General features: G+C 32.9%; 2 protein-coding genes across 2 annotated transcripts in view; one reads left to right on the forward strand and one right to left on the reverse strand.

The window, feature by feature from the left end:
* Window positions 1–1006: 1006 nt before the first annotated feature.
* Window positions 1007–25736, reverse strand: LOC136977997 (NEDD8-conjugating enzyme Ubc12-like). The gene is made up of 5 exons (XM_067273627.1): window positions 25527–25736; window positions 10672–10766; window positions 8654–8796; window positions 1891–1954; window positions 1007–1790 (listed from the first exon to the last, which is right to left on the reverse strand). The coding sequence occupies exons 1-5, from the start codon at window positions 25630–25632 to the stop codon at window positions 1650–1652; spliced, it is 549 nt and encodes a 182-aa protein (XP_067129728.1). The 5' UTR covers window positions 25633–25736; the 3' UTR covers window positions 1007–1649.
* LOC136977996 (phosphatidylserine synthase 2-like) overlaps window positions 25714–27833 on the forward strand; it is a 57088-nt gene continuing 54968 nt past the window's right edge. Inside the window, exon 1 of the mRNA XM_067273626.1 lies at window positions 25714–26045. Coding sequence (XP_067129727.1) covers window positions 25945–26045 — 101 coding nt within the window. The 5' untranslated portion in view covers window positions 25714–25944. The remainder of the gene's footprint in view (window positions 26046–27833) is intronic.

The following is a 27833-nucleotide window of genomic DNA, read 5'->3' on the forward strand; positions in this document are numbered from 1 at the left end:
CTTTTTTTATGGTCATTTGGAAGAAATTTGTTGTAAATTTTTCTATAAAATATGATAGAACAGGTTCATACATAAATAAAAAGAAAGATGAATTTAACAAGAAAAGTTGATAGAAAAGAAGAATAAATTCAACACCACAAATTCAAAAACCTACAAATATACCTACAAATGCCTCACAATGTCTTGAGTCATTTGTAGATGTATTTGTTTTATAAATATAAGGATACAACAATGTCACAAATAAAATTTCCCTTTTATTTATAAGATTAGCATTATTTTAGGATAAGTTGACAGATCAAATTCTTTGTTCAATTTACATAATGTTGAAAACTGCAATTCCATTTTAGTCCTTCAATAAAATCACATTATTATTTTTAACAAATCTTCTCATTTATTCTAAGTTATATATATAATTAAGTATATACATATTAATATGATTCACTACTAAAATATTTGGCAATTGGCTTGTACAAAAATATCAACACAAAACAATAATATATAATTGTTAAGCATTGACATTATAACTAACCATAGTAAATTTAAATTGAATATATACAAAAAAATTTTTTTGTCTAGTTTTTATCTTTCCATAAAATTGCTTTTAAAATTATGAAAAACTATTTATGAGTTAATATAGATATATTTCACTTATTGGTTTCTAACTTGGAAAAAAAAATTAAAATTAAATCATATTTTTAAAATCACATCATGTTTTTGAATCACTGTAAACACAATAATAATTTGTAATTTTTTAAAGGAAAAAATTTTAACCAAAATTCACTATTTCTAAAAAACAAAAAAATATAAATAAATTCAATATTTTGCAAATGCTATCAAAATTAAGATACAAACCAGTCAAAACATTATGCAGTTTAAACAATGACTTTTTCTTCTATCCATTTTTTTAAATTTGGATTTCAAAATATTTATTATAAGCAATAAATAATAAAATAAATAACCAAAACTGAAATTTATCATGAAACCATTTTAGATATTTTAAAACCAATTATTATATTTTTAAGTTATTATACTTTTATTATGTTTTACATTTTCATTTACAGTCCACAATAAGAATTCAAATATAGATCATATACAAGATTTGATGAATAAATTGTAATAAACTGGCAAAGCAATGAAATTGAATTCTACTCAACATTAGTTCTTTTCTGTGTTGATATTTTGTTTGAATTTTGACAAAATTTCAGTATGATAATTATAAAAACTATATTTTTTTAAATTTCTGATTCTTTTTTTCTTTAAATAAATCAAATTAATCAACATAATATAATGCTTATTTGGATGGCCGCAATGGTGCAAAGTGAAAATTCTGTCAGAAATGGTGGACAGTACACAAATGGGTATTTTTAAATGTGAGCAAGGAAATAGGTTATAAGTCAGTACTGTATATTTGTCAGTAGCAGCTGTGATACCATGCAATCTCATACTGATAAGATGAAAGAACTCCATGTTGACATAAAGGCCTATAAATACAAGCAGTGTTTTCCTCAGCTTGCATCTAATGGTAGGCAATTCAAATTATATGGAAGAGCATATCCCGATGTCAAACTTTCATGAAAATTTGAACAGTCATTGTACAATTTTTGACACAAGAATGTCCATTTCCAAAGAAAATATAATATCTAATTCCATTACTTTAGACATCGATCAAAATATGTAAGACCAACATAACCTCCCATCATGGCTTTTTTCACATTTTGTTCAAACAAGCGTCTGTTATTTTGGAGCACTTCAGCTGCCTCTTTGTTCAGTGGGTCTTCTGGATTGGGTTCCTATTATATATATATGTTTTGGTAAGTCATTTTTTATAATTCGTAATTTATTCATTCAACTTTTTAAAATTGAAATATCACTAAAAATCATGACACTTACCAAAAATAAGTATTGCAATCCATACACTATTGAATTAATTGTCAGAACGGGTTTCCAGTCTTCCCTATAATTATAAAAATAGAAAACTTAAAATCTTTAAACTTATCTAGTAGTAGCATATTGTAATTATTCTAGTTTCAGTAAATAGATTTATTACATTTTATATAATTCATTTTCAGTGTTCTCCAGGAATGTTTTTATTAGCTTGGATGAATAAAGAAAAAAATATATATATTGTTCAAAAAATTCTGTTATTTGTAAATTCAACCTCTCTTTCTCTACAGACATATATTATATATGTACAGTACATATGTATACAGTACATATATAATGTTCAGAAAATTTGATGACTTCTGATTTTCAGATAATTTTTCTACATGTTATATTCACATATATTTCTTCCTTAATGTTTCTCTCTCATCCTACTCTATTTTTCACAAATTTATACCTTATTCTTAGGTCTTTCTCTCATTTTTTGTGGTTTTATTGGGTTGTTCGGAAAGTTCGTAGCGATTTTTGATAGCCGACAGTTGAGACACCGATTGACGCAAAAATTATTAGAATTGTACAAACCAATGAATATTACGATAAATTACCCTTGAGACGCGTCCGTTACAAAAAAACCGTTAAGATTATTCAAATAGCGTTTAATTTGGCTCATTGCAAAAATGGATGCAAACAACGTGCATTATCGACACTTGTTTCTTTTCTTTTTTCATAAAGGCGAAAATGCTGTACAAACAGCAAAAAAAATATGTGATGTTTATGGTAAGAGTGCTGTATCAGAATCAACTGTTCAAAAGTGGTTTGCAAAATTTAAAATGGGCAATTTCAGCCTTAAAGATGCTCCTTGCTCAGGAAGACCTCCTGTTATTGAAGAGACCCGATCAAAGCATTATTGGATGAAAACCCTCATTACACAACTCGAGAGATTGCAGACATAGTGAAGTCATCAAACAGTACTGTATTTCAACATCTAAAGAAGCTCGGATACGTGAATCGTTACGACATTTGGATACCTCACGACTTAACGGAAAAAAACTTATTGGATCGCATCTCCATTTGTGATTCTCTTGAAAGACGAAATGAAAATGACCCTTTTCTGAAGCGTTTAGTGACAGTTGATGAAAAGTGGATCATTTATAACATCAGCCAAAAACGATCATGGGGTAAGAAAAATGAATCACCGTTAATAGAAAAGGCCGGTCTTCATCTAAAGAAGGTCATGCTCACTGTCTGGTAGGATTGAAAACGAATCCTGTACTACGAGCTGCTTCCACAGAATCAAACAATTGATTCTGATAAGTATTGTTCCCAATTGGATAAGCTGAACATGGCAATTAAAGAAAAACGTCCGGTACTGGCCAATAGAAAAAAAAGGGCATTGTGTTTCACCAAGATAATGCCAGACCTCACACGTCTTTACGAACACAGCAAAAATTATTGGAACCAGGCTGGGATGTTTTACCCCACCCCCCTTACTCACCCGACCTTGCCCCGTCGGACTACCATTTGTTCCATTCTCTACAAAATTCCCTTCATGATAAAAACTTTCATACTTTGGAAGCTTGCAAAAACCACATGGATCAGTTTTTCGCGGAAAAAACTGGAAAGTTCTATGAAGAGGGTATCATGAAGCTGCCCCATAGATGGCAACACGTCATTAAAAACAATGGCGCAAACATAATGGAATAAAAGTATATTTTTAGTTTTAAAACAATTTCTTTTATCTCTCTTAAAAATCGCTACGAACTTTCCAAACAACCCAATATTTCATGGTTATCCTTGGCAATTTGTATTCTCACATAACTATACCATATTAACTGCTTTCTTTTTATTTCATTAATAATTGATTATTTTTTATCTTCAATACCTCTTTAATTTTTTTCGTTTTTTTTTAATTTGTGCACAAATAATTTGCATAATCTTGTCAATAAATCCATTTCAACTATACTTAGTCAATTCTCTTTTTATCTGTTTTTGATATTTCCTATATTTTGCTTCATATAATACATAATATACTTATTATTATAGTTTATGTACAGGGTATTTATAATTAAAGTTTCACTTTGAAATGGCCATAAAATGAAAACTACTGGACAGAATGTTATCAAACTTAGTAATAGTGTACAGGATGTCATGGGATTTTAATTCCTGTGAAAAAAGTTCAAAAACTCACCACCAGTGGGATATGGCGCTGTATGCAATATTGTTAAATGATATAAGACATAAAGGCATCGGTTGAAAATGAAAAATTTGGCAGAATTGAAAAATGCAATACACCAACATGCCCATAACATTCCTCCTGATATGCTAAGAGCTACTGTCAAGAACACAGTAATGCAATTTAACTTGCTTTCAGAAAATGGTGGATGCCATATTGAACATGCTTTGTAATATGTTTTAGAAACAATTAAAAACATTTTCAACCGATGTCTTCGTGTCTTATTTCGTTTAACAATATTGCATACAGTGTCATTCCCCGCTAGTGGTGAGTGAGTTTTTGAACTATTTTTTTTTTCCACAGAAATAAAATCCCACGACATCCTGTACACTATTACTAAGTTTGATAACATTCTGTCCAGTAGTTTTCATTTTATGGCCATTTCAAAATGGAACTTTAATTATAAATACCCTGTATATTCTGTTTTCTTTGAGATTTTGGCATTCCACAAGAAAGATTCTATATAATGCATGGGTGGTGTCTTTAAAGAAGACATCACCTTCAACTTAACTCATAGTTGGCAGTAATTGTTTTAAAATAACTAAAAGTTGCCATCTTTTTGGCTTAACTTAGCATAATTTAATAAATAGAAAAATTTATTTACATGTTGATTGAACTTTCAGAAAATGCAGAATATCCAGAATAATATCCACTATTGGTGCCATTGAAATAATATTAGGATTACAAGATGGATGGAAGTACAGTGGGTGATCGATTAATGAACACAATCTGTTCAAAGACTTTGTTCGCTATCCGAATTGTTCATTAACAAATTATCGATTTACCATAGAATTTCTTGGGAATTTGATTAATTTGTTCTGGAGACCCCAAAAAATAAAAAAAAAATATATACTTTCTTACAATGTTTATTTTAGTAAAAGTAATAGTAAAAATACATACAGTAGAGAACCGAAAATCGGAATCAATTGGGGACTGGGGTTGTTCAGATTAGTGATTTGTTCCGATTACCGATTATGTACGAATAAATATATTAACCTGTCCGATGTTCAAATTTTTCTCCGTTGCGTGTCGCTTCGTGTTGAATTTTTTCTCCCTTGCATGTCGCTTCGTGTTGAATTTCGTCGATTTTAAGCCTAACGAAAATTTTTATAATAATAATCGAGGCTATCGTATTGTTAAAAATTATTTCTGCATTTTGTACAAACAAAATAAATATATTGAAGAATATAAAAACATAAAAATTATACTTTAGAAGTAAATTTAGTATCAAAAACATTCGATTCAGCACGACACAGTCCGAATGAAAATCGTTCAGATTACCGGCGATTCCGATTACCGGGGTTCCGATTAACGAGTCTCTACTGTATATACACAGTCTTGCATTTTTATTAGTCATGTTTTATCTGTTTGTGGGGGTTAAAAAATATGTCTAATGTTGATTGCTTTTCTCTCTTCTTTAGGATTTTTCAGAAGTAATTAATAATATTGTAATTGTAGAGATCACCCAAGCCTATTAACCTAACCCTGGTTCGGATGCCATTCTAAGACTGTTGTTCTGACATCCTCCCACTTCTTCAAAAGAACTTTAATAGCAGATATCAGATTTAATACTCTTTTTCAGAAGAAAACATATCTTGCAGAGTTTCTTGGTGTTCTTCATTCAAGAGTTCTTGGCATTCTTCCGTTGTCAGATCCATTTTCAGGTTCCATTATGAGCTCTTCAATGTTCTTTATATTTCTTAGATGTGATTTTTTTAGTCGTTTAGTTGCTTGAGTCTTCATGATTATATAGTATCTTTCTTAGATAAGATTGAACTGCAGCCTACTGTAGACATGTTCAAGTCATACTGCCCAGTAACATCAGACATCTGCCCATTCTCTATCTCTGCTATTATACTCTCACCTTTCGTAAATAAAAACCGACCAAGTGCCCCCAACAATCTCGCGAATACCATAAAAGAATTGTTTCTGTCAGAAAAATAAAAGGCTGGAATTATAAGGGAGAGTTTCAAGGTTCGGAGGAATACTATCCGATCAGTATATATTGGGTTGAGCGTCGATGTTGACGTCTCCTGCGCTCTGAAAAGTTTTGAATTGTTGCCTAAAGACGAGGGAAGACCAATCGGTATTCATTATTTTACATTGCTTTTTCTTGTGTTTGTTCTGTGAGATGTTCGTTATCTGAACATAAAAATCTTTTGCGAAAGTGTTTGTTATCCAATTTGTTCATTAACCGATCACCCACTGTATAATTGATAAAAAAGTGCAAGTAGTTCCCAACTTACAACAGAATTTCATCATAAGTTAAATGTAAGAATATTAGTAATAATTGAGTACAATGCTAAACAACATGCATGAACTTACATATTGTAATCAGTTAATGTGTGTACAATCCTTCAAACCAACATTTAATATTGTAATTAGTTGATTAGTGTTTTTATTAACGAAGATTCACAGAAATGCAAAGACTCCACAAATGCTACCAACTCCAAAGAAATCAAAATTATACTGCATGAATATTATAATCTTAAATAAAAATTAAGAATAAAACAATTTCATATGATTTTATTTATTATTAATTCTCTTTAACCATATTATAAAATTAAGTTAGAATGATTGTCCAGACTGAGCAACTTTAAAGACAGTAAGTTTCATTTTTAGTGTTTTTGAAGTGATGCAAATTGAAGTAATAGTAAAATGCAAATACAAGGTGTGGCTAGAAAATAATGAGACTTAAGCTGGAACTTTAAATTTATAGTAGTATACTCACTTTAGATGTTTTCCCCTTCCAATATCTGATCCTTCTGCTTCCACACAGCACTGCATTTGCAACTTCCACTGATCATAACAGTGCTGCAGGTCATCACCTGTAAGGCTATACAGAAACTTCATCTTTTTTTCTTGACAGCAGAATTCAAATCAAAACAGTCTCTCTTCAGAGCAGAATTGACTTTAAGGAAAAAGTAAAAGTCACATGGCACTAGGTCAGGCAAGTACGGTGGGTGTTCAAGGAGTGTGACTCCCTTTTTGGCCAAAAACTGCTTCACTGACAGAGTGGAATGGGTTGGTGCATTGTTATGATGGAGGATGAAACCTTTTGCCACAAGTGTTGCCACTTTCTTCTGACCCTTTTCTGAAAAGATTCCAGAACTTCTTTGTAGTAGTACTGGTTCATAATTTGTTCCAATTTTTGTATGTTTTCCTTGGTTTTTGACATGCTGGGCTGTCCAAAATGTTCATCATCTTTCACATCCTATCAGCCTTCAGAAAATATTCTGTGCCATTTGAACTCACATGCACGACAAAAACATCTCTGTGTGCTTCATGTAGCAGGCACGAAGATTCAGTGGCAGTTTTTTCAATTTCACCAAAAATTTCAGGTTGATACTGTGCTCTTTTTACACGCTGGCCATTTTTCCAATGCATGCTAACAACACATCCACTCGCAGCAGGCACTCACAGCAATCTAGTAAATAGCAGTAGCAAGTTGAGACTCACTGTGCTTGTTCTAATTTGTTTAAGATTGTTTATCCATCCACTCACTCACTTCAACCCACACATGATTGTTGTGTGCAGATGATCACATTCTCACTATTTTCTAGCCACACCACGTATACCGGTCATTGTTATAAACAGTGTATTCATTATTATTCTATTACACTTAACATTTAATAATTGTATTGTACATGCCATCAGTGAATGTTTAGATTCAGAAATAAATTCTTTAATTGCACTAGTTTGGCTATTAGAAGTCAAGAACTGAATGTATTTACCAGTTATAGATCATCGTACATTAATTTACACACAATTATTTATGGTTTCAAACCATTTGTGCATCTTTTTAAAGTTAAATATGAATGGATATCAAAAAGCTTTCTAATATATAGTATATTTGCATTTCCTTGTAAGCAATCAACACTTGGTTTTGTGATATCTGCCATATTGATCTACAGACATCAGAGCAGTTATTTTCTATTGAGTATTAACTTCCTATTTCTGTTCATACCAGTAGAAGTTGAAAACATTTTTAATTTGATTTTTCAGATAATTACCAATTAGTGATATAACATTGACTAATTAAAGATTTTCTTTAAATACTGATGCCATCTTTATTGTTTAATTTTCTCACTATTTAAAATAAAACGTTAAAAGTATTTTCTTAGGACAATGTTGCCGTTGAGAACATATCACACAGGGAACACTTTCAGAGGAAAAGGTTAGTTTATTGGTGTGAATGGATATGCATTTCGGGCCCTCTTCAGTCCTATTATTACATATTTACATATTTATTAGCAAATTGAACACAGGTTTATAAATTTACAGAATGTATTGAAAAATTAGGATATGCATACAATTGTACTGTACAATGGTTTGTACAATAAAATTTAATTACCCTTCAGGTAATTAAATTCCTGAAGAGGGCCCGAAATGCATATCCGTTCACACCAATAAACCAACCTTTTCCTTTGAAAGTGTTCCCTGTGTGATATGTTCTCAACGACAACATTGTGCTAAGAAAATACATATAATAGAGAACAACAAGCATCCAAGATTTAAAATGTTAAAAATTTGAAATACCTCAAGATATTTAGACAGACATTTCCTTCAAGATCAATATTTGGATGATAAACTGTTGTCTCACATTTCACTTTTGGAGGTTCATGTGGATAATTAGGACTTACCCTAAAGCTGAATATAAACCTTCCATTTCTATAAAATCCCTGAAAATAATATGTAAGTATATTTAATAATTTGCAATAAATAACAACTATCTTATTCCATATAATTCAGTCAAACAGCTTATTAGAATCTAAATAACATACAGTACATTAAAAATCTGTAAGTTGCGTACTGCATTACATTAAAGTTATAATTACGAAAAACTTCTTTTATTACTTCATAAAATTGGTATTATTTATTTATAGTTCATTTAAAAGTACTATATATTTATAATTTAAAACATTTAGCTTACAATAAAATATTACAATTATGTAAACATACCATAAAATCTGTATTAAAATATGGTTATAAGACAGTTGTATACAGAGGTGTAAAATGTAAATTAGAAATACAGTGAAGCATCAAAAACCTAATTGGACTAATTGAGGTTAGATTTTCAAATATTCTTGTAAATTACCATTTTATGTAATCTCCAAATATAGTGGCAGCTCATACTTTAAATGCTTCAGAGTTTGAATGCCAAATTCAAGAAAAATTTGCATTGGAGTTCAATGGTTCAAAATTTGAACTGCACAGACAGTGAAAAATGTGCTTGAAGTGTAAATGCAATCTGTTGTGTGGCCCAATTTGTCTGTCACTCTTGTATGCTTTCAATGCTTTTTTCACTTTATTTTTGGTATTTGGTTACATATATTATGTGTTATTTGTAATTTTTAATTTTCTTCTTGCAATTTTTTCTTCAACAGCTTTTGAGTGCCCGTGTTTTGTATACTTTAGTTGAAAATTTGCTGAATGGAACTTTTTAAATCACATTTGACCTGTTCGAAGCTAAGGAGCATCTTTCCCATACACATTACAATTTTGTTTTTACTGCTTATATGATACTAGCAGATAGGCCCGGCGTTGCTTGGGCAAAAGTAATGATAGCGAAGATTAAGATTATTACGTTATAGTCACAAAAGAAAAAGAGTAATTTCATCAACAAACTAAATATTTCTAATGAAAGGTCGAATTTGAAAATCGAATATTGTAATATTGTTCGATTTTCACGACGTGTTCTGATTATATCGTTCGATTTTCATCGAATGTTCTAAAAAAGAAGGGTCGAGAAAAACCGAATCAATCTGTTTAAATTTGAAAATCAAATATGTTCTAACATATTACTCTTTTTTTTTTTTTTTCCTCCAGCTCCCGTGAATCTTGCATGTCACTTTCTCTTGTTCTCCATTGTTACTTAACACTTCTATTGATACTTAACACTTCCATTGTTGATGGAAGTGTTAAGCCTTAATCCTGTCCCTCTCCCCGTGGGGAGAAATTTCGAAAAATCCCTTCTTAGTGTGCATTTTCGTGACGTACCCTAACTGTGTACCAAATTTCAACTTTCAACTCCTAACCATTTGGGCTCTGCGCTGATTATTATTATGTTGGGTTAAGTGAGATATACTCGGTTAACACCGGTGGCTGTGTACTATGCCGGACCAAAGTCAAGGCATAGTAACCAAAACAGAAATTAAAGAAGTGTATCAGTGTGTGTGTCTGTATTCAGGAATTTTCTCACAATATGACATGTATTCAATATAGTGGCCTTCTGTAGTGTGATGTATGTGTTTCTATTCAATTCTAATGTGCCCAGGCTTTTGTGTAGTGTGTGTGGTATGTCTTTGTATTTAAATAATCTTAACAGATTTTTTTTTTTTTTTTTTAAACAGACAATGTCATTTTTTCACAATTTTCATTGAATAATATAATTCTAATAATTTTTGCCTCACTCTGTGTCTCAACTATAGGATATGAAAAATCACTACAACATTTCCAAACTCCTCAATATTATAACTTGTATTTCAAATAAAACCCTCCCACAAAATTTTAAATTTTACAAATTATTTTTTTATCTAAAATAAATACACACTTACTTCATCTGGACAGATGATTAATTTGAAATTAAGAAGGTCATCAGGGTCAGGAAATTCTATCTGACAAGTTTTCGGTAAATTCAATTCATTAATGTCTATAAAAATTACAAATAAAAATTTGTCATGAACAGGGTATGAATAATAATAATTTTAATTTAAAATATATCTGTACTTATTAACAAAAAACACCATTAATTTTGAAAGTAATAAAATGAAGAAAATTAAAAAATTAACAAAATTTTTCTAATAATATTAACAGTAAATTTAAATTTTATAATCATTATACAACTAAACCAAGTGAATTATATAATTTTTTTGTAGTGAATATAAAAAAGTTTTTTTATATCATATAAAGATTTCTTGCAAAACATTATATAAATATTTTACTTGGTCTAACTTCATTTAATTCAAGATTCACTATAAAGTGATTTGTAATATGCAACAGAGATTTCTATTTTATATGCAATTATTCAAGCAGTGAATTTTGGTTTGATTTAACAAATTACAAAATTTTCTGCTACAGATAATGTAACTGAGTTCTTTTTTTAGCTGTATTTATTCCAATGGTTCACTGCCAATTTGTGTTGTGTTTAATATGTCGTTTTTATTGTTGTTTTGCCTGTACAAATAAGTATTTATACTGTACAAATAAAATTAAAAAATGTATGCAATCATTCACTATAATACAGTCACCACTGATCTAATCTAATACATATAAAAATGTTTATGACTATAGCATAAAAATAGCATAAATGTAAGTAAATGATAAAGCAGAAAAATGTTCTTGCACAACTTTTCCAGCACTAATTTCACAACATGTGTCACAATCTATTAAGAAATTTTATTAACCATTCGGGTCTCCAATGCTTCTAAGATAGAAGCATTGGAGACTTGAACAGTTAAAAATTGGAGTCACCAGAAAAACTTATAAAATACCTGAAGACCCTAGAAATGGGTCGAAAACATTTGTGTTACATTTTTAAGTAGTAACTGCAAAGCTATACAAGGTTAGTACGACATATCTGTAATTATTGCTTTGTTTGCTAGATGGATTTGATAGATATCATCTTTTTTTGATGATAAAGCAACTATAATAACATGTCAGAATAATATGCATAGAGAAGAAAAAGAAAATATCAGTTCCATTTCCACTTCCTACAATTATTAGAGGAGAATGGTACAGATAATTAATGATGATTCAAGACTACCTGGAGCAATTATGAGATAAATGGATTTGCAATGAAGGAAGACACTGTTCAAGCCTATTCATTTTTCATTTGATAGGCCAGTAAGGAATGAATATTTATGAGACATTTACCTGGGATGAGGAACAGGATAACCAAATAATAACAAGGTTAGCAAAGATAGTTGAAAAATTTGAAGCCTAAGATAGCCCAAGAGAAAGTATTCTGAGATGTATAAATTTAATATTAGGAAATAAGATAATGACAAATTGATTGATTCTTTTATAACATCACTACAAAGTCTGGCTAGTAATTATAGACAGTCAAACCTGTTTTTATGCGGTCTTTTTTTGTGCAATTTCTTTTTGTGCGGTTTTTTTGTGTGGTATAGTTGGCGACTAGTGTCATGCGTTTTGTCATGTCTCACATTGACTTATTATAGCTAAACAAACTTATTATAGCATAAATGAACTTATTATAGTAATATTATTGCACGAATATGCGAAAAATGAAATAATTTATTTTTTAAGTAAATAAAACACCACTTGGACAAAAATATGTAAAACAGACGATAGACGAGACGATGCAGTCAAGTGCTGACATCTGTTGTCAATAAATTCTACATGTGTTTTAATTACGTTAATTAAACCTTCAAAGTGCTTTCACATTCCTGGACCATTAAGATAAGATTCATTTCAAAGCATAAATTGAAGGTAAATGTACTGTATTATTTTTTCTATTTAGATAAAATAAAAATCCTAAAATTTTATGTGTTTAGACAATCCCTGAAAATGAATAAGGGCAAAAACAAAGTGAAGAGGAAGGTAATTTCCTTAGAAACTAAGACTCACATAGAAAATAACTCTTTTTAAAATCGTAGACTTTTTTTATGCAGTTCCTATTCACCACATAAAAAAATATTTTTTAAATTGTGCTGCAAAAACTATATTTTATAGCCACTTGTAAAGTTTCGTGCAATTTTTTTTTTATGCGGTCCCTATCCACCGCATAAAACAGGTTTGACTGTATAGAGATTAGAATAAGAGATCAGATAATTTTAGGAATGCAAGATAATAAAGAAAAAAGACTACAGAAAAATCACCCAACTTTGAAAACTTATTGACACTAGTTATTAGTGCAAATAAAGTAGCTGTTAAGCAAAGTAATGAAATAAGTACTGATGGGATAATACCAAAATTTCTTCATATTCTGCTGAAAACTCCCAATTCCAATTCTTTTGAAAACTTTCTAAAGTTTATTTTAGCTTAGAAAAATTAATGATTTACATTATGAGCATGGTACATCCATTAATTCATAAATATCAAGCTTAAGAATGGAAAATTAGAAAACCAAAATCAATCTTTCAAAAGAAATCCAAAAATTCTCCATTTATTTGTGGATACACATGCTTTTATTGTGTACTACAAAATAAATTTGTAATATTATTTCATGAAGTTAATATTGCAACATTATCCCCAAAGAAATTACAGCTAAATTCCCTTTTATTCAAAAAACTATTCCATCATGTCATCTAGGGTCTCCATTTTTGGAAACTGCCTAATTAGCTAAAGTGATGACTGGGAAGAGGAAGGTAAATGAGAAGATGCATTTCTTTTTTCATGTTTCTCAAAGTCAGCATGCTTTGTAAATGCTTTAATTCCATCACATTTAACACTAAGTTATGTTTAGCAAATGATGCATGAGCTGAACAAATATCATCACGACAAGTTAACCAATTTTTGAATTCACTGCTTGAGCCATGAATGTAGACTGACTCATCTATTTTTAAAACTCAAAATAGCAGTAAACTCAGCACAAATAACTTAGTATTTTTACTTAGAATTGTATTTGAAAACTTAACTTATTACAGCATTATCCATGAATCATAACAAAACCTTTCATAATTATAAATAGAAAGTCATTTTATCATTATAAGTAAGCATACTAAATATTAAAAATAATTATATAATTTTGTTCATATTTTAAGCTGTTTTGTTGACCACCAACCTTCATTTGAAACAAAGTATTATTATATCTTTTCCCAGGATTATTTACATATTAATTAACACTATAATGACCATACAAAAAAATTTGTGTTGTACATTGTTGGTCTCTGGTGAAATATAGAAAAAGGATTGAATTGGCCCAAAATTTTTTTGTATGGTCATTAGTGTTAATATAGTTAGCCTGAATAGTAGCCTGATAGTTCAATCAATGTTAATTCACTCATAATTACCATTTAAAATTAAAAAATAAATTTTAAAAAGCAGGCAAATTTATAAAACTACTGAAAATTAATGAAACTACTAAAAAAAAAATTAAATTTGATTCTCTTTTGTGCAACACAACACAAACAATTTCTATAGTTATGTCACAAAAGAAAAAAAAAGTTGCAATTAAAAGTTCAAAAAATGCAGGCAAAGTTAATGAAAATTAAATAAATACAGTAGAGCATCAATTATCCGACTTAATTGGGGACTGGGGTTGGTCGGATAACTGAAAAGTATGAAAAAATACATTATTAGTATAGTGTATTAGGCCTGGTTTAAATACTAGCTTCCCTTTCATGGTCGAGCCTGTGCTGCCAGCTAAAACATGCAAAAATTTAACAAAAATAATATTACAGTAGCCAAGACATAACCAAATATTGTAGCGCCACATCACTAGCAGACATTTGAATTTGCCGACTAGAATGCAGTCGGTTAATCGATGCTCTACTGTAATAATATAATAAATAAAAATTATTAAAAATGATTATAGAAAGTAAAACTAAATTAATATTAAATAAATTAAACCTAAAAATTAATTAAAACAAAACAATAAATTATTATTAATAAAAACTCTGGTCTTTACACTGAAACAGAAATAAAAAATAAAATCAAAATTAATTTTAATTAATTTTGATTTTATAGGAAAATGATGAAGGAAGAGATGGCGATGGAGAGTTGAGGAGAGTTGAGAAGAAAATGATGAGCGACGGAGAGTTGGGGATACACATCCTGAACAACCCAACCAGTTCAGGATTTCTACCTTTTCTTCTGCTGTGGGCAAGAGCTGGATTGACTTCAGTATTGTGAGAGGGGCTATGCTGAGATTTACCTCACAGTGGGAAATGATTGATGCAGAAAGCTGTAGTGACCACCACTTCATCGCCTACGAGGTGATGTGTAACTCACCGGACTGGCCGAGTAGTTGCTTCAAGCTGACTACCAGGAACCGCAATTGATTTAGCAAGTGCATTGTTGAAAAGATGGCTGACTTTGTTATGTCAGTCTCTAAGGTTGAGAGTATCAGGAACCTGGAGGAAGTTGTGGCCAACCTTACTGAACTGATTAGAGCTGCAGGAGACTGCATGCTCATGCAATGGCAGCCCACCACCCATTGGTCAGTTCAATCATGGACCCAGGAGCTGAGTGTCCTGAGGAAGTGCACAAGGGCATTCCAGCAACATTTTCAATGATGCAGGGATGAAGACCTTCAGGCAACCAGGAAAGGAGTTCCAGACGGCTAATGTCGAGTACAAGTAGAAGTTAAACAGTAACAAGATCTCATGGCTCAGTTTCTGCCAACAAGTAAGTGAAGAAAACCAGTCTGTCTCCCCTACAAGTTGGTGGTGGAGAAGTTAAAGCATAGCACAGTCTTGGGATCCATCAAAAGACCTGATGGCACTGTAACCTCCACACAGGAGGAGTTGATTGAGTTACTGCTCCAATCGCACTTTCCATGAGATGAACAGTCTGATGACACTGAAGAACAGAGGTGGTTTCAAAGGGACGTGGAGCTGCTTGTGCTGATGACTGACTCTGAGGTGGCCCATACCATCGGCAACCTAAGGAAAGGGAAGGCACCTGGCATTGATGAGATCACGGCTGAAATGGTATAAGTTCTGCAGCAGGTAGAGCCAGACCTGCTCCATGTCTTGTTTCAGAAGTGTCTACTCCTGGGTCACTTCCCAGTCCAGTGAAAGTGGGCGTGCCTTGTGTTAATTCATAAGAGTAGGCACCTGAAGAACAAACCAAAGTCCTATAAGACTATTGCCAATCCTGGGGAAAGTTTTAGACAGAATCCTATCAGACAGAGTATTTTATCACTTGAAGCAGTGAGGACTTTACACCCACAACAATATGGGTTCCAGTCGGACATGTCGACCTGCCAAGCATTATATCGGGCGGTCAACCTGGTTTTCCAGAACCGTCAGCAGGGCCTCCACACATTGCTCAATTTCAATGGATGTAGTGGAGGCATTCGACAACATCTGGTGGCCATCCATAATGGGTGAATTGTGGAAGGCTAACCTGCCAACCACCCTCTATTCACTTGTCAGGAGTTTCCTGAGCAACTGCTCAGTAGAGTACCACACTCCAAGTGCAAAGTTTGCTAGGAGACTGCTGACGGGTTGTCCCCAGGAGTCATGCATAGGGCCCCTCCTTTGGAATGTTCTGCAGACACGGTGACAAGGCTCGTCCTCCCAGACGATATCCAGCTGCAGACCTACACAGATGATTTGTTGCAAACAGTTGCAGGACTTAGTAGACACAAAATGGAGATTTGCAGCAACAAAACAATAGAACAACTTATTCACTGGGGAGAGCTGCATAAACTGTCCTTTAGCCACGAGAAATCAGAAGCCTTGACAGTGGCCTAGAGTGGATTGTTGACACACCAACCAATATACTGCATCTGGGGTAAACCCCATTTGAAGGGTGAACGCGTTGAAGTACCTTGGTGTTATCATCAACCAGACACTATGCTGATGCCTCCATCTGAGGTATGTTCGAAAAAAAAACAAACCTCACAATAGCGGCACTATCGAGACTAGCTAGACAGGACTATGGTCCTAGCGGAGAAGCAATTTGAGAAATCTACAAGATGAGTGTAGAATGTGTTATCTGCTATGCCTATGGTATTTGGTGGAAATATTCTGCCAACGTCAAATAGAGCAGGACGCTGCTAACAATTCAGAGACCCGCTGCCCTGTGGGTAACGAAAGTGTACAGAACTGTACTGTGTCTATGGAGGTCGCCCTGGTCTTGGCCAGGCTGCTTTCATTGCCTCTGATTGTCAGCCAAGAGGCAGCCTTCTACAGGACAACAGTGGAAAGTTTAGAGGCTAAGCATTGTAATCAGATGTACACAGTCAGACTTAAATGTCAGACACTTGTACTGCATTAAGTTTCCATCCCACCTATAGGATAGGACTAGATTGAAATGTCGGTGAACCGACAAACAGCAGTGTTGAAATATACACTGATGCTCTAAAGACAGTAGCTTAGTAGGTGCGGCATACTGTCTTTCCTGACAGAGTTCAAGTGTACAGTCAGTCAGTCAGTCAGACTGAATGAGGTGGTGTCCGTGTTCCAGGCAGAACTGGTGGCCCTGGAGGGGGCATCCCAGTGGATCCTACAACATCCGGGTCTAGAGGTAGTCATGATGTACTCTGACAGCCAGTCATCGCTCCAGGCCCTGAGCGATGGATACCACAAGGACGAGTTGGTACAGGAGATCAGAGGTAGGGTACTGAGAGAGTTGATGACATGTTGCCCTGAGGTGGGGCTGAAGCCATATCGTGATCCTGGGTAATGAGCATGCTGACCAACTGGCAAAGGAGGCAGCCAGAGGCCCATTTGTACCAAGGACGGTTGAACATTGACTTCTTACATAAAAGATACCCTACTGCCATGATCAATGAACTCAAAGTACAGTAGCCTAGTCAACCTATGCTTTCGTGCCTGAAGTTGGCCAAACTCCAGTAAGTTGTGATTGGCTTACGACACAAATACTGACCAGACACGGGAGGTTCCCCACTTCAAGTCCAAGTTCAGACAAGGAGATGGTAGCTGCTCCTGTGGGTGTCCTCACAGTGATGCGAGGTACTAAGTACTTGACTGCCCTATTACTGAGGACTTCCACCGGAGGCTGACCAAGTTGACTGGTCTAAGCCTTCTGAACAAGTATTTCGAACGCTTGCAGCTAGTAAAGGAAACCTATCGAAAATAAAGGAATTGATGAGGAAAATAATAGGTCTTTTTTGACCTTAAGCTCATTGGATGCACTGGGCAGAGCCCCCTTTTCTAGGGAAAAGAACCCTGCTGACCATTATTAAGAGCAGGTCTCTGCTTGGTAGAGAACTCTAAGTGCAGTACAGTGCACCAAAATGTATGTCCATGTAAGAGAGTTGGACTTGAAAGCAAGGAAGGCAAGGAACATTGGTCCTCTTTTGGGTTCAGAGGCGGCGTAAGGTGTGGGCGACGTGGGCCACTGCCTACGGCCTCAAAGGTTTATGCATTACTTAAAAGCCATGAACACAACAAAAAAATTTTACTCATTGTTGTTTATTCTCATTCTCGATAGAGGAGTGTATTGCTATTCGCCTGTACTCTGGAGGGACAGGAGGGTGATCGCTCAGCGACTGAAGAGCCGGTCTTATAGAAGATGGTCAACGCGAGGAAGACAGAGAGGTCATGAAGCGACCAAAGCCGACTTACGCAAGAAGGGGGGATAGAATGCCTTCCGGGAGGACTTTGACGGGAAGCTGGCCCCTATTCAGACGTCATCTGCAAGGAGGAAAATTCAGAAAAAACTCCTGCTGCCAGCCCGTCCAAGTGAGGCGCGAACCCCTGATCAAACTCCAGTGTCTAGGGTCTGGTCACTGCCACTATGAAAAAATTTTACTCATCAGAAAGCGATAAATATATTGACATACCAAATTTGTTTTTATTTAGTCTAGCAACATTTGCTGGCATTGCATTGTTATCGCGGGGAATCCCCACCAGGATTTTCCATTCTGTTTGTTTATGTTACTTTCACACTGGATTTGAAAAATGCTTGTCTGACGCTTGTCAATTTATTGAGAATAGCAGTTATTAACGGCCAAAAGGCTTTAAAAATGAAAGGGTAGCTGAAAAGAAAAGGATGTTTGATTATGAAGGCAGCGATCAACCTATACAGTCTCCCAAAAGCCGGTATGAAACTGATTTTTTTAACACCATGATTGATTCTATAATAAGCAATATGGATTCGAGATTTATGTCTTTAAATCAACATATTGAAAATTTTGGTTTTCTCTATGATCTAAGCAAGTTAAAAAATATTCCAAAATAGCAAATATTAAAAAACTGTCAAGATCTACACTCAGTAAGGCGAGTGGGTGAGAACAGTAACTTCCAACCTTACGAATTATATGAAGAATTACAAACAATGATCCCAAATTTGCCCAACTTCATTAAAGATGTGAAACAGCCTCTCCAATACATAACAGAAAATAACTTGAAAGAAATTTACCCAAATACAGTAGAGTCATTTATCCAAATCAATTGGGGACTGGGAGTTGTTCGGATAACTGATTTTTCGGATAACCAATTATGTACAAAAAAATATATTAACCCAGTGGTTCTTAACCTTGCTGGAGGTACCGAACCCCATCAGTTTCATATAAGCATTCACCGAACCCCTTTTAATTGGAAAAATAAAATATAATTTTTCAAATTCAAAACATAGGTATAATAGGTGTTCTATTGGGAAATATAGGCATATTTCCCAATAGAACACATGTTATGTAGCATTAGTTTTCGAAACCAATACAGTTTCTACGTTACGATGACGTCAGGTGGTTGACCTCCGCCGAACCCCAGGGGTTCGGTCGAACCCAGGTTAAGAACCACTGTATTAACCTGTCTGATGTTGAAATTTTTCTCCGTTGTGTGTCGCTTCGTGTTGAATTTTCATCAATTTTAAGCCAAACGAAAATTTTTATAATAATAATCGAGGCTATTGTATCGTTAAAAATTATTTCTTTATTTTGTACAAACAATATAAATATATTGAAAAATATAAAAACATAAAAATTATACTTTAGAAGTAATTTTTTTCCATTATCAAAAAAGTTTGATTCAGCACGACACAGTCTGACTGGAAAGCGTTCGGATAACCGGAGTTCGGATAAACGACTCTCTATTGTATTTACATTGTCGTTCGAATTTTGTTAACAATACCGGTAAGTACTGCCTATGGTGAAAGGCGCTTATCAAAATTAAAACTAATAAAAAATTATTTAAGAAATACAATGGGTAGGAAAGACTTTCAGCTTTGGCAGTTTTATCTATATAGCATCTAAGCTGAATTACGATACAATTATTAGAAAGTCCAGTAAGGCTAAAAGCAGGAAATTTCTGTTTCTTTAATTCTTTTTTTTTTAATTTTTCTTTAATGTTAGTCAAAAATATAGTTTGCATTTTTATGAATAAAAATTTGACAGTTTCAACTGCTTTTTATTTTATAAAATCTGTCTTCTTGTACCACCAGAGAGCCTCGTGAAATGTACCTTGCCCACATCATATTTAGGTCTTGCCCCGCCACTGTTTAGGTTGTATCGCCAGAACGAGAGCCCAAGCATTTATCTCAAGTTCAACTTAAAAGAGTCCAAGACACCCAGTGGCCGATGGGTGTCTTGGACTCTTTTACTATACAAAAGAAAAGTCTGCCATGGAAGACATCATCTTGTATATGGGACGTTGCATACGCTCTTCTTTGTCAACATGATAGCTTTTTGTAAACCACAGTAGTCACCACTGAACTTAGACCAGGCTGTAGTTAACATGTCATCCAATAAATAGGTTTAAAAAAAAAGTAGCTTTGATTCATTGCATGAATGTTTTACATACTTTAAAACAAATATACAGTAATTAATCTTTATTTTTGCAAAATAACAACTTGATATCTTGCAAGTTTAACAAAATTGAGCCAGTCAAACATGAGTCACAGGCATCAAAAAACATAGATTGCTGTGTCATCCATGTCAATGAACATAGACCAGCCGATAATTTGCACTTAAATAATGTTATAGTTGTAGTATTTCTGAAACAATGGATTATTTTTAGCCTCACTTTAGCCTGCAGTAATCCCATGAATGATATGAGGTGCTTTTTTAGTTTTATTTACAAATGTTTGCATTTTGTCTACAATGACCAGTGGAAAAGCTGTTTCAGAAAATTTAAGGAATGCTATCATTGCTAAACAAAGTCGTGGCATGTCTGACTTGTGAGAGAGCTATTAGAAAAGAGCTAATGCTAAGCAAGTGCAAGTGCAAAAACAGTGCAATAATCTGGTGCACTGTTGTCTTAACAGTGCACCAGATTATTGTTTATTACATTAACCACGGCCATGTTATACCTAACAATACTGCTGGACATCAGAGAAAAACTTCAAAAGTTGATGAAGGGAATTTAAAAATAATTGTAAAAAACAACAACCGCCATGCCACAGATATTAAATATAAGTATAATATGGAATGATACAACTGGAAAAAATGTATCTGTTTCAACAACATGCAGGAGACTGCAAGAAATGCATTTTCAGTTTTATGCAGCACATGAAAAACCTTTGCTAACAATGCATCAAAAGAAGAAATGGGTACAGTGAGCTAAAGAACATCTTTCCTGGTCTCAACAAAAGTGGCATGAAATTCCATGGTCTGATAAATCAAACATTGAATTATTAGCAACAGACAAAAGCAAATATATCATTTGATCTGCCAGTCAAGCTAATGAGCAATTATTGTTATACCGCTCAGTGAAGTTTCCTGCCAGCTTCATAGTTTGGAGATGTATGAGTGCCAGTGGGTATGAGTATGGATCAGTTGACATTTGTTGATGGAAATCTTGCTTCAGAAAAATATATTAACATTCTACAACAGTATTTATTTCCATCTATAGCAAAGTTATATTCAAATAGAATCTACATTTTCCAGCAGAGTGGGGTCACATGTCATACAAGCAGAAAAACAAAACAGTGGCTTGCAGAAAGGAACATAGAAGTTCTTCATTGGCCATCTAACAGCCCAAAACTTTAACCAATTGAGAATGTATGGAACATTATGAAGAAACATCTGTGTGTGCAAAAAACATGCCCTCAGACAGTTGGATTAAAAGCTTCCATCTTAACTATCTGGAATTCTGTAACGGTAGATGAATGTGAACACCTAGTCAACAGCATGCCGAAATGTATGGAATGTGTTTTGGTCACAAAGGTGATGCAACAAAATATTAAACATGCAGTGGTCCATGTTTTTCGATGCCTGTGACTCAAGTTTGACTGGCTCAATCTTGTTAAACCTGCAAGATATCAAGTTGATATTTAGCAAAAATAAAGATTAATTACTGTATATTTGTTTTAAATTATGTAAAACATTCATGCAATGAATCAAAGCTATTTTTTTTTTAACCTATTTATTGGATGACATGTTAACTGTGGCCTGGTCTAAGTTCAGTGATGACTACTGTAATTCTAAATTGTTAATATTGTAATTTAAAAATTTTTTTATCTTCAACTGAAACAATTAATTAATTTTCTTATTTATTAAATGTGGAAGAATTGTTTTAAGAATTGGAAATTGTGACGAGATTTGCTCGATTCTAATTACTAAAAAATGCCCAATTTTTCTGATTCATTGTCCCATCATTAGAAATTAGTAGTATAAAAAAAAAAGCAAACACTGTCTAGAGATAAGATCAGAGACTACCAAATTTACAAGAGAGTTAGGGAAAGAAAAACCCAAGAATTGTAGATACTATGGCAGTAGGCACTAGAATAGAGAGAAATGTCCAGAGTTTGGAAAAGAGTGCAACAAGTGCCTGAAGACAAACCATTTTGCAAAGTGTTGAAGTTTAAGTTTTGAAAACACCAATAACTAAGAAGAGTCATCAAATATAGACTTAATGGACATTTACTCAATTAGCAATGATCAGCAAGTATTGAAAACAATTATGATCAAGAAAAGTAGATGAGTAGTGCAATTTCAGGTTGATGCTTGTGGTGCTTCATGTAATAAGTTAATTTGTCAGTAAAAGATTACATAACAGCAGAAGGAGATAGGAAGCTTTCGTAAACTGAGACTAATAGATATCATCATTAGAATGTATGGGGGAAACTGTTACAAAGCATTTGGTTGAAGAAAGTTGATAGCTGATACAGAGACAGGAATATATCCTGTCATAGTAAGTATAACAGAATGTGAAGGGCAACCACTTCTGGGCCTGGAATCAAGTCAAGAAATAAAACTTGATAAAAGGAACCAATTGCAATGGGCAAATTAATAAAGTATCCTCATTGAAACCACTAATAAAAGCTGAGTTGGATAAAATATATCCAAATGCATTCAAAGAAATTGGAAAACAATGGGAAGCAGAAAATAAAATCAAATGAAAAGGTAAAACCTGTAATACATTCTTTAAGAACATTCCCTATTTCCCTAAGAGAGAGGTTAAAAAACAACTATGAGTTAGAAATAAATGAAATTATAGTGATAATTGCTAATATTCAGCATGTTAATAATCCAAGATAAAAACAAACTGAGAATATGCCTTGATCCCTGAAAGTTTACATTAATTATTCTTTTTGTTGTTTATACCTAAAAATGAATCAAATAAGAACAAAATTATCTTTATTAGAAGCCAAATTTGCAAAAATTGGTAGTAAATTTGGTGATATCTCAGAGTCTGAGGATGAAATTACATATTAAAGTGAATGTGATAATGAAAATGTTGACAGAATTTATATCGAAAAAAAAAAAAACCCGTTTGAATCAGAAGATAATAGAAGTCTGATCAAAAGAATCAAGTGATATTGAACCTAATTCTGAAGAGGAAATTATTGAAAATGAAAACCTGAAGGACATCCTGCCTTATCAAGTATGAAATAGAACTCTCTATAGGTTTACTGGACTAAGTGTCTTGTGAGAAATATTTAATTTATACATAAATGCCAAAATAAAGGATATTATATACCTTTACACTAATCAGAAAGCTGAAAGAGTTAACTGTTCATGGAATAAAAATCATCCAAACTTACAAAAAAATTTGAAACTATTATATCACATTGAATTGGATTGTTTTGTAGGAAGGTAGATCTTATCAAGGCAGATGCTTTGAGTTGCAAAAGGGAACCAGAGAAATGTGGAGTTTTGTACTAATTATAATAAAACTATATATAATTGTTGTATTCAATATTATATATTCAAATTGTTTTATATGTGCTTGTTGTTCCAAATTTTTAAAAATAATTTTTCAAACATGTTCGTTCTATGCATTCTATTTTGGAATTTTACTGGTTAAAAACCTGGGTGTGGTATGGTCAAAAACATGGGGATACTATAGATTGCACCCTATGGAATTTTAGGACTTTGAGTATATATCTAAACTGAAGGGACTGAGACGAGTTCAACGATACCTTTAAACCAGAGATGAAAAATAAGAAAGTTATCATACTTTTTTCGGCGATTGCACGATGATTGGGAGTCGCATCACTCTCTCTGCTAAGCCTATCATGTGTTTAAAATCGTCTACCTCATTACCATGTCTACCTTAAAACCATCGATAACTGGACCTAGTGAATTATGAGATTGGATACATCAGTACTTTGAACAGGATTTGCCTGGAGTGTAAGTATAAGTTTAAGCCTATTGGAAACTGCAGCCTCGCAGCTCGCTTCGCTTGCCACTTCGGCTGTGTCTCCTTGGTGGTCAGCACCTGCGGTGCTTGCCCACCTCATCATTGCTGCTTTGGCCGCGCAACAGCACAGCCTTGGAATACACAAGAAACATCACCTAGGTTATGAACAGTAAAGGATGAATCACTAACCTCCGGGAGGTCCATTAGGAGCACAAACAGTCTTGTCTTTCACAGTGCTTTTTTTAATGGTTTGCAGACTTTACCGCAAGATGGTGGTACTAGCAACTACAGTGTTGTCTGCATGACAGCATTAAAAAAGTATGATGACTTTCTTATTTTCTGTCTCCGGTCCAAAAGTAGGGTACCGTTGAACTCATCTTGGTCCCAAGTTTAAATATATACTCAACGTCCTGAAATTCCATAGGTTGCAATCTATAGTACTCCCAAAAACGTTTGTTTTCATTAAAATTTGTTACTAGCCTTTAAAGGTTCTTGATTGTGTGTATAATAAAATTCAAAGCAACATAAAAAGCACTATAGTAGATTGTAATATTGAAATTCCTGGCCATTTTTGATGATGATACAGTCAAATCAAGAAAATGTCAAAACAGTTAATGGCTGCAGAAGGTAAATCATAAATGTAGATTTATGTATCACCCGTATCTTAATTATCCAATAGGTTTAATTCAAATTTGCAGTGTTAATTTGAAGAAAATAAAATCAAGAACTCTGTATTATGGTAAGCTTATTTTTTGTATATTTATTTTAATTAATTTTACATTCATCTGAAGTGTGATGAAATTAGAAGTTACTTAGATATTTACATTTAAAGTAATGTACTGTACCTAAAAGTAACATCTACCCAATTTTTTAGTATTGGATTAAATTAACGATATCGAAGACAAGTTTATTAACTTTAACACATTATTGTGATACCGTGACTTCTAATATATACGCTATTGTATATATTCATGCTCTACTTTGCTGACTTTTTACTAAAAAAAAAATATATATATATATATATAATTTAAAAAAAATTAACGAATTTGTAATTTAACGTATTGATATGATCGATAATTATTTTATATAAACTAGAACTTAAAATCGCTATGTGAAGTAATGATGTACTGTACAATATGTAGTACAATTACATAATTAACATTACGTCCAAGTAAGGAAACTTTGAATAACCATTCATTTGAATTGACTAGGCCTAAAGTTAGGCTTACCTTTAGTAATACGTAATTGTGCAGCCGAAGCTCTTTTCTGATTATTTGCCTTTCCTGGTGTTTCTCCATCTTTCTTTTGCTGTTTTAATGAAAAAAGTTTAATCATCTTGAATTTAATGTCATAAGAATAGAGCGCACTCTTCTTGACAGACCCCCAAGACGAACCGATCGTCTGCGTCTAGTTTATCTTTTGCCATTTCGGATTTTTTCATTTTCTCTAATTTAAAATAATTTTAAATTTTTATTATTTGTCATTTTATTTTCTATATTGTTCTGGAAATTATTTTCACATATTTTTTATGTTGCAATTCTTGACTAATAAAAAATATTAGATACGTAAATAGAGATAAGAAAGCAATCGTTATAAACATGGCGTAGTATAAACAGCCGAATTTGAATTTTTTTTTTTAAAGTAAGAATGGTGAATGAACAGACGGATCGGTATTTAAAATTGGTTCACGATTGGGAAGGTTATAAGAGGAAGGATGTTTATGATGATGGAACTATTACGTTTTTTTGGTAAGAGTGTCACGCGTTGATTTTGTTTATTGCGTGATGTACTGTACTGTACTGTACAGTACACATTGTCAAATGATCAACTGTTTTGTATAGTTCGTTTCTCCTATTTTTATTCGCTTGCCCGTAACCGTATTCGTCTCTTATTCCAGCAAATAGAAGAAGGGAAACAGTGGGAACGCACGTTCTAACCTAACCTAACCTAACCTAACTATGTAATAAATTACCATAACTATTACCAACAAAATTATTAGAATAGGTTAGTTTAGGTTAGAACGTGCGTATCCACTGTTTCCTTGCTGGAATCAGACGAGCCGCCATCTTGGAACCATAGGTAACATCAACCAAAATGTTTAAAAAGAAATTTGTGTACTATTTTTAATGATCATTAGACAAATTATTTTTAGAGCAATTGTGACATTACATTGAAATACCAATGTTTGCAGACTATAACAAATTTTGGCAGTTACTTTTAGGCATTTTTAAATATACTGTAAATAAGTACCCAAATTTTTATAGTACATGTCAGTATTTTGACTTATAGATTTAATTTTATGCATATTTATGGTATTTGTTTTATAGTTGCTAAAAAGACTAGGATGATAAATATAACTTTTGTTCAGCATGGTATCTAGCTATATGAAGTATGTATTTATCTTTGGTGATCTGTATTTTGTTGAATCCATCTCAATAGTTTTTTGCCAAAAGTTTAAACACTGCCTAAGTACGAATGTTTAATTAAAGTGACCAGATTCCGAAATGTAAAATGTAGAATGTTAGGCTGGGGGCATGAACTGGGTAAGGTTGATGATGTCTATGCTATTGGTTTGAGGGTAGTTAATTCCTCCCAGTTTCTACCAAGCTCTGTTTCAAAAGAAGCTTGCAAAAGTCACATGGAACAGTTTTTTGTGGGAAAACTTAGGAAGTTCTATGAAGAGGGTATTATGAAGCTTCCCTGTAGATGGCAACATCCTCATTAAGTTAAAAACAATAGTGTATACATAATTGAATAAAGTTTTTAGTTTTAAAACTGTTTCTTTGATTTCTCTTAAAAATTGCTAGGAACTTTCTAAACAGTCCAATTAATCACTTTATTAAAATTATTATAAGAAAGTGATTAGGATGACAAATTGTGAGATATGTGACAATGTGTGTAAATTATAATTATAAAATTACTTCTTTTTCTTTACAAGTCTTTAAAAGATTTTTTTCAAACTTTTAAAAATTAAAACAAAGTTTATAAAAATTGAAATAACAATAACATTTGATAATTTATTAGAAAACAGAAATGTTTGTATTTAATGTTTATTAAACTAAAATATCTACACCAATATTTAGTTGAGTAAACATTACATTTTTGTATATGTCTTTTACAGACAAATATTGATTGTTTGCATGTGTGATTTATACATACATACAATTAGACACAAATACATTCATTAATCTCATACATACAGAATACATAAGATTAAGAAATTACAGAATTACAAAAACATCAGAAGTTTTTGAAATTCTCTATCAAAGTTTTTATCATGAAAAGAATTCTGCAGAGCCTGGAACAAATGATAGTCTGATAGAGCAAGGTCATATGAGTTCAGGGTGTGGTAAAACATCTTAGCCTAGTTCCAATAATTTTTGGCATATTCACAAAGAAGTGTGCAATTTGGCACTATCTTGATGAAATGTGATGCCTTTTCTGTTAGCCAATTCTGGATGCTTTTTTTCAATTTCCATCTTTAATTGATCCAGTTGTAAACAATACTAATCAGAATTGATTGTTTGATTCTGTGG

Source organism: Centruroides vittatus, unplaced genomic scaffold (assembly GCF_030686945.1).
Source record: "Centruroides vittatus isolate TY-2023 unplaced genomic scaffold, ASM3068694v2 contig_484, whole genome shotgun sequence".
In the NCBI taxonomy this organism is placed as follows: domain Eukaryota; kingdom Metazoa; phylum Arthropoda; class Arachnida; order Scorpiones; family Buthidae; genus Centruroides; species Centruroides vittatus.

Coding starts and splice junctions, on each gene's coding strand:
- LOC136977997 (XM_067273627.1), bottom strand. CDS start 25,632: ATGATTAAACTTTTTTCATTAAAACAGCAAAAGAAAGATGGAGAAACA. Junction 10,767..25,526: donor ACAATTACGTATTACTAAAG/GTAAGCCTAACT, acceptor TAATTTTTATAG/ACATTAATGAATTGAATTTA. Junction 8,797..10,671: donor TAATCATCTGTCCAGATGAA/GTAAGTGTGTAT, acceptor TATTATTTTCAG/GGATTTTATAGAAATGGAAG.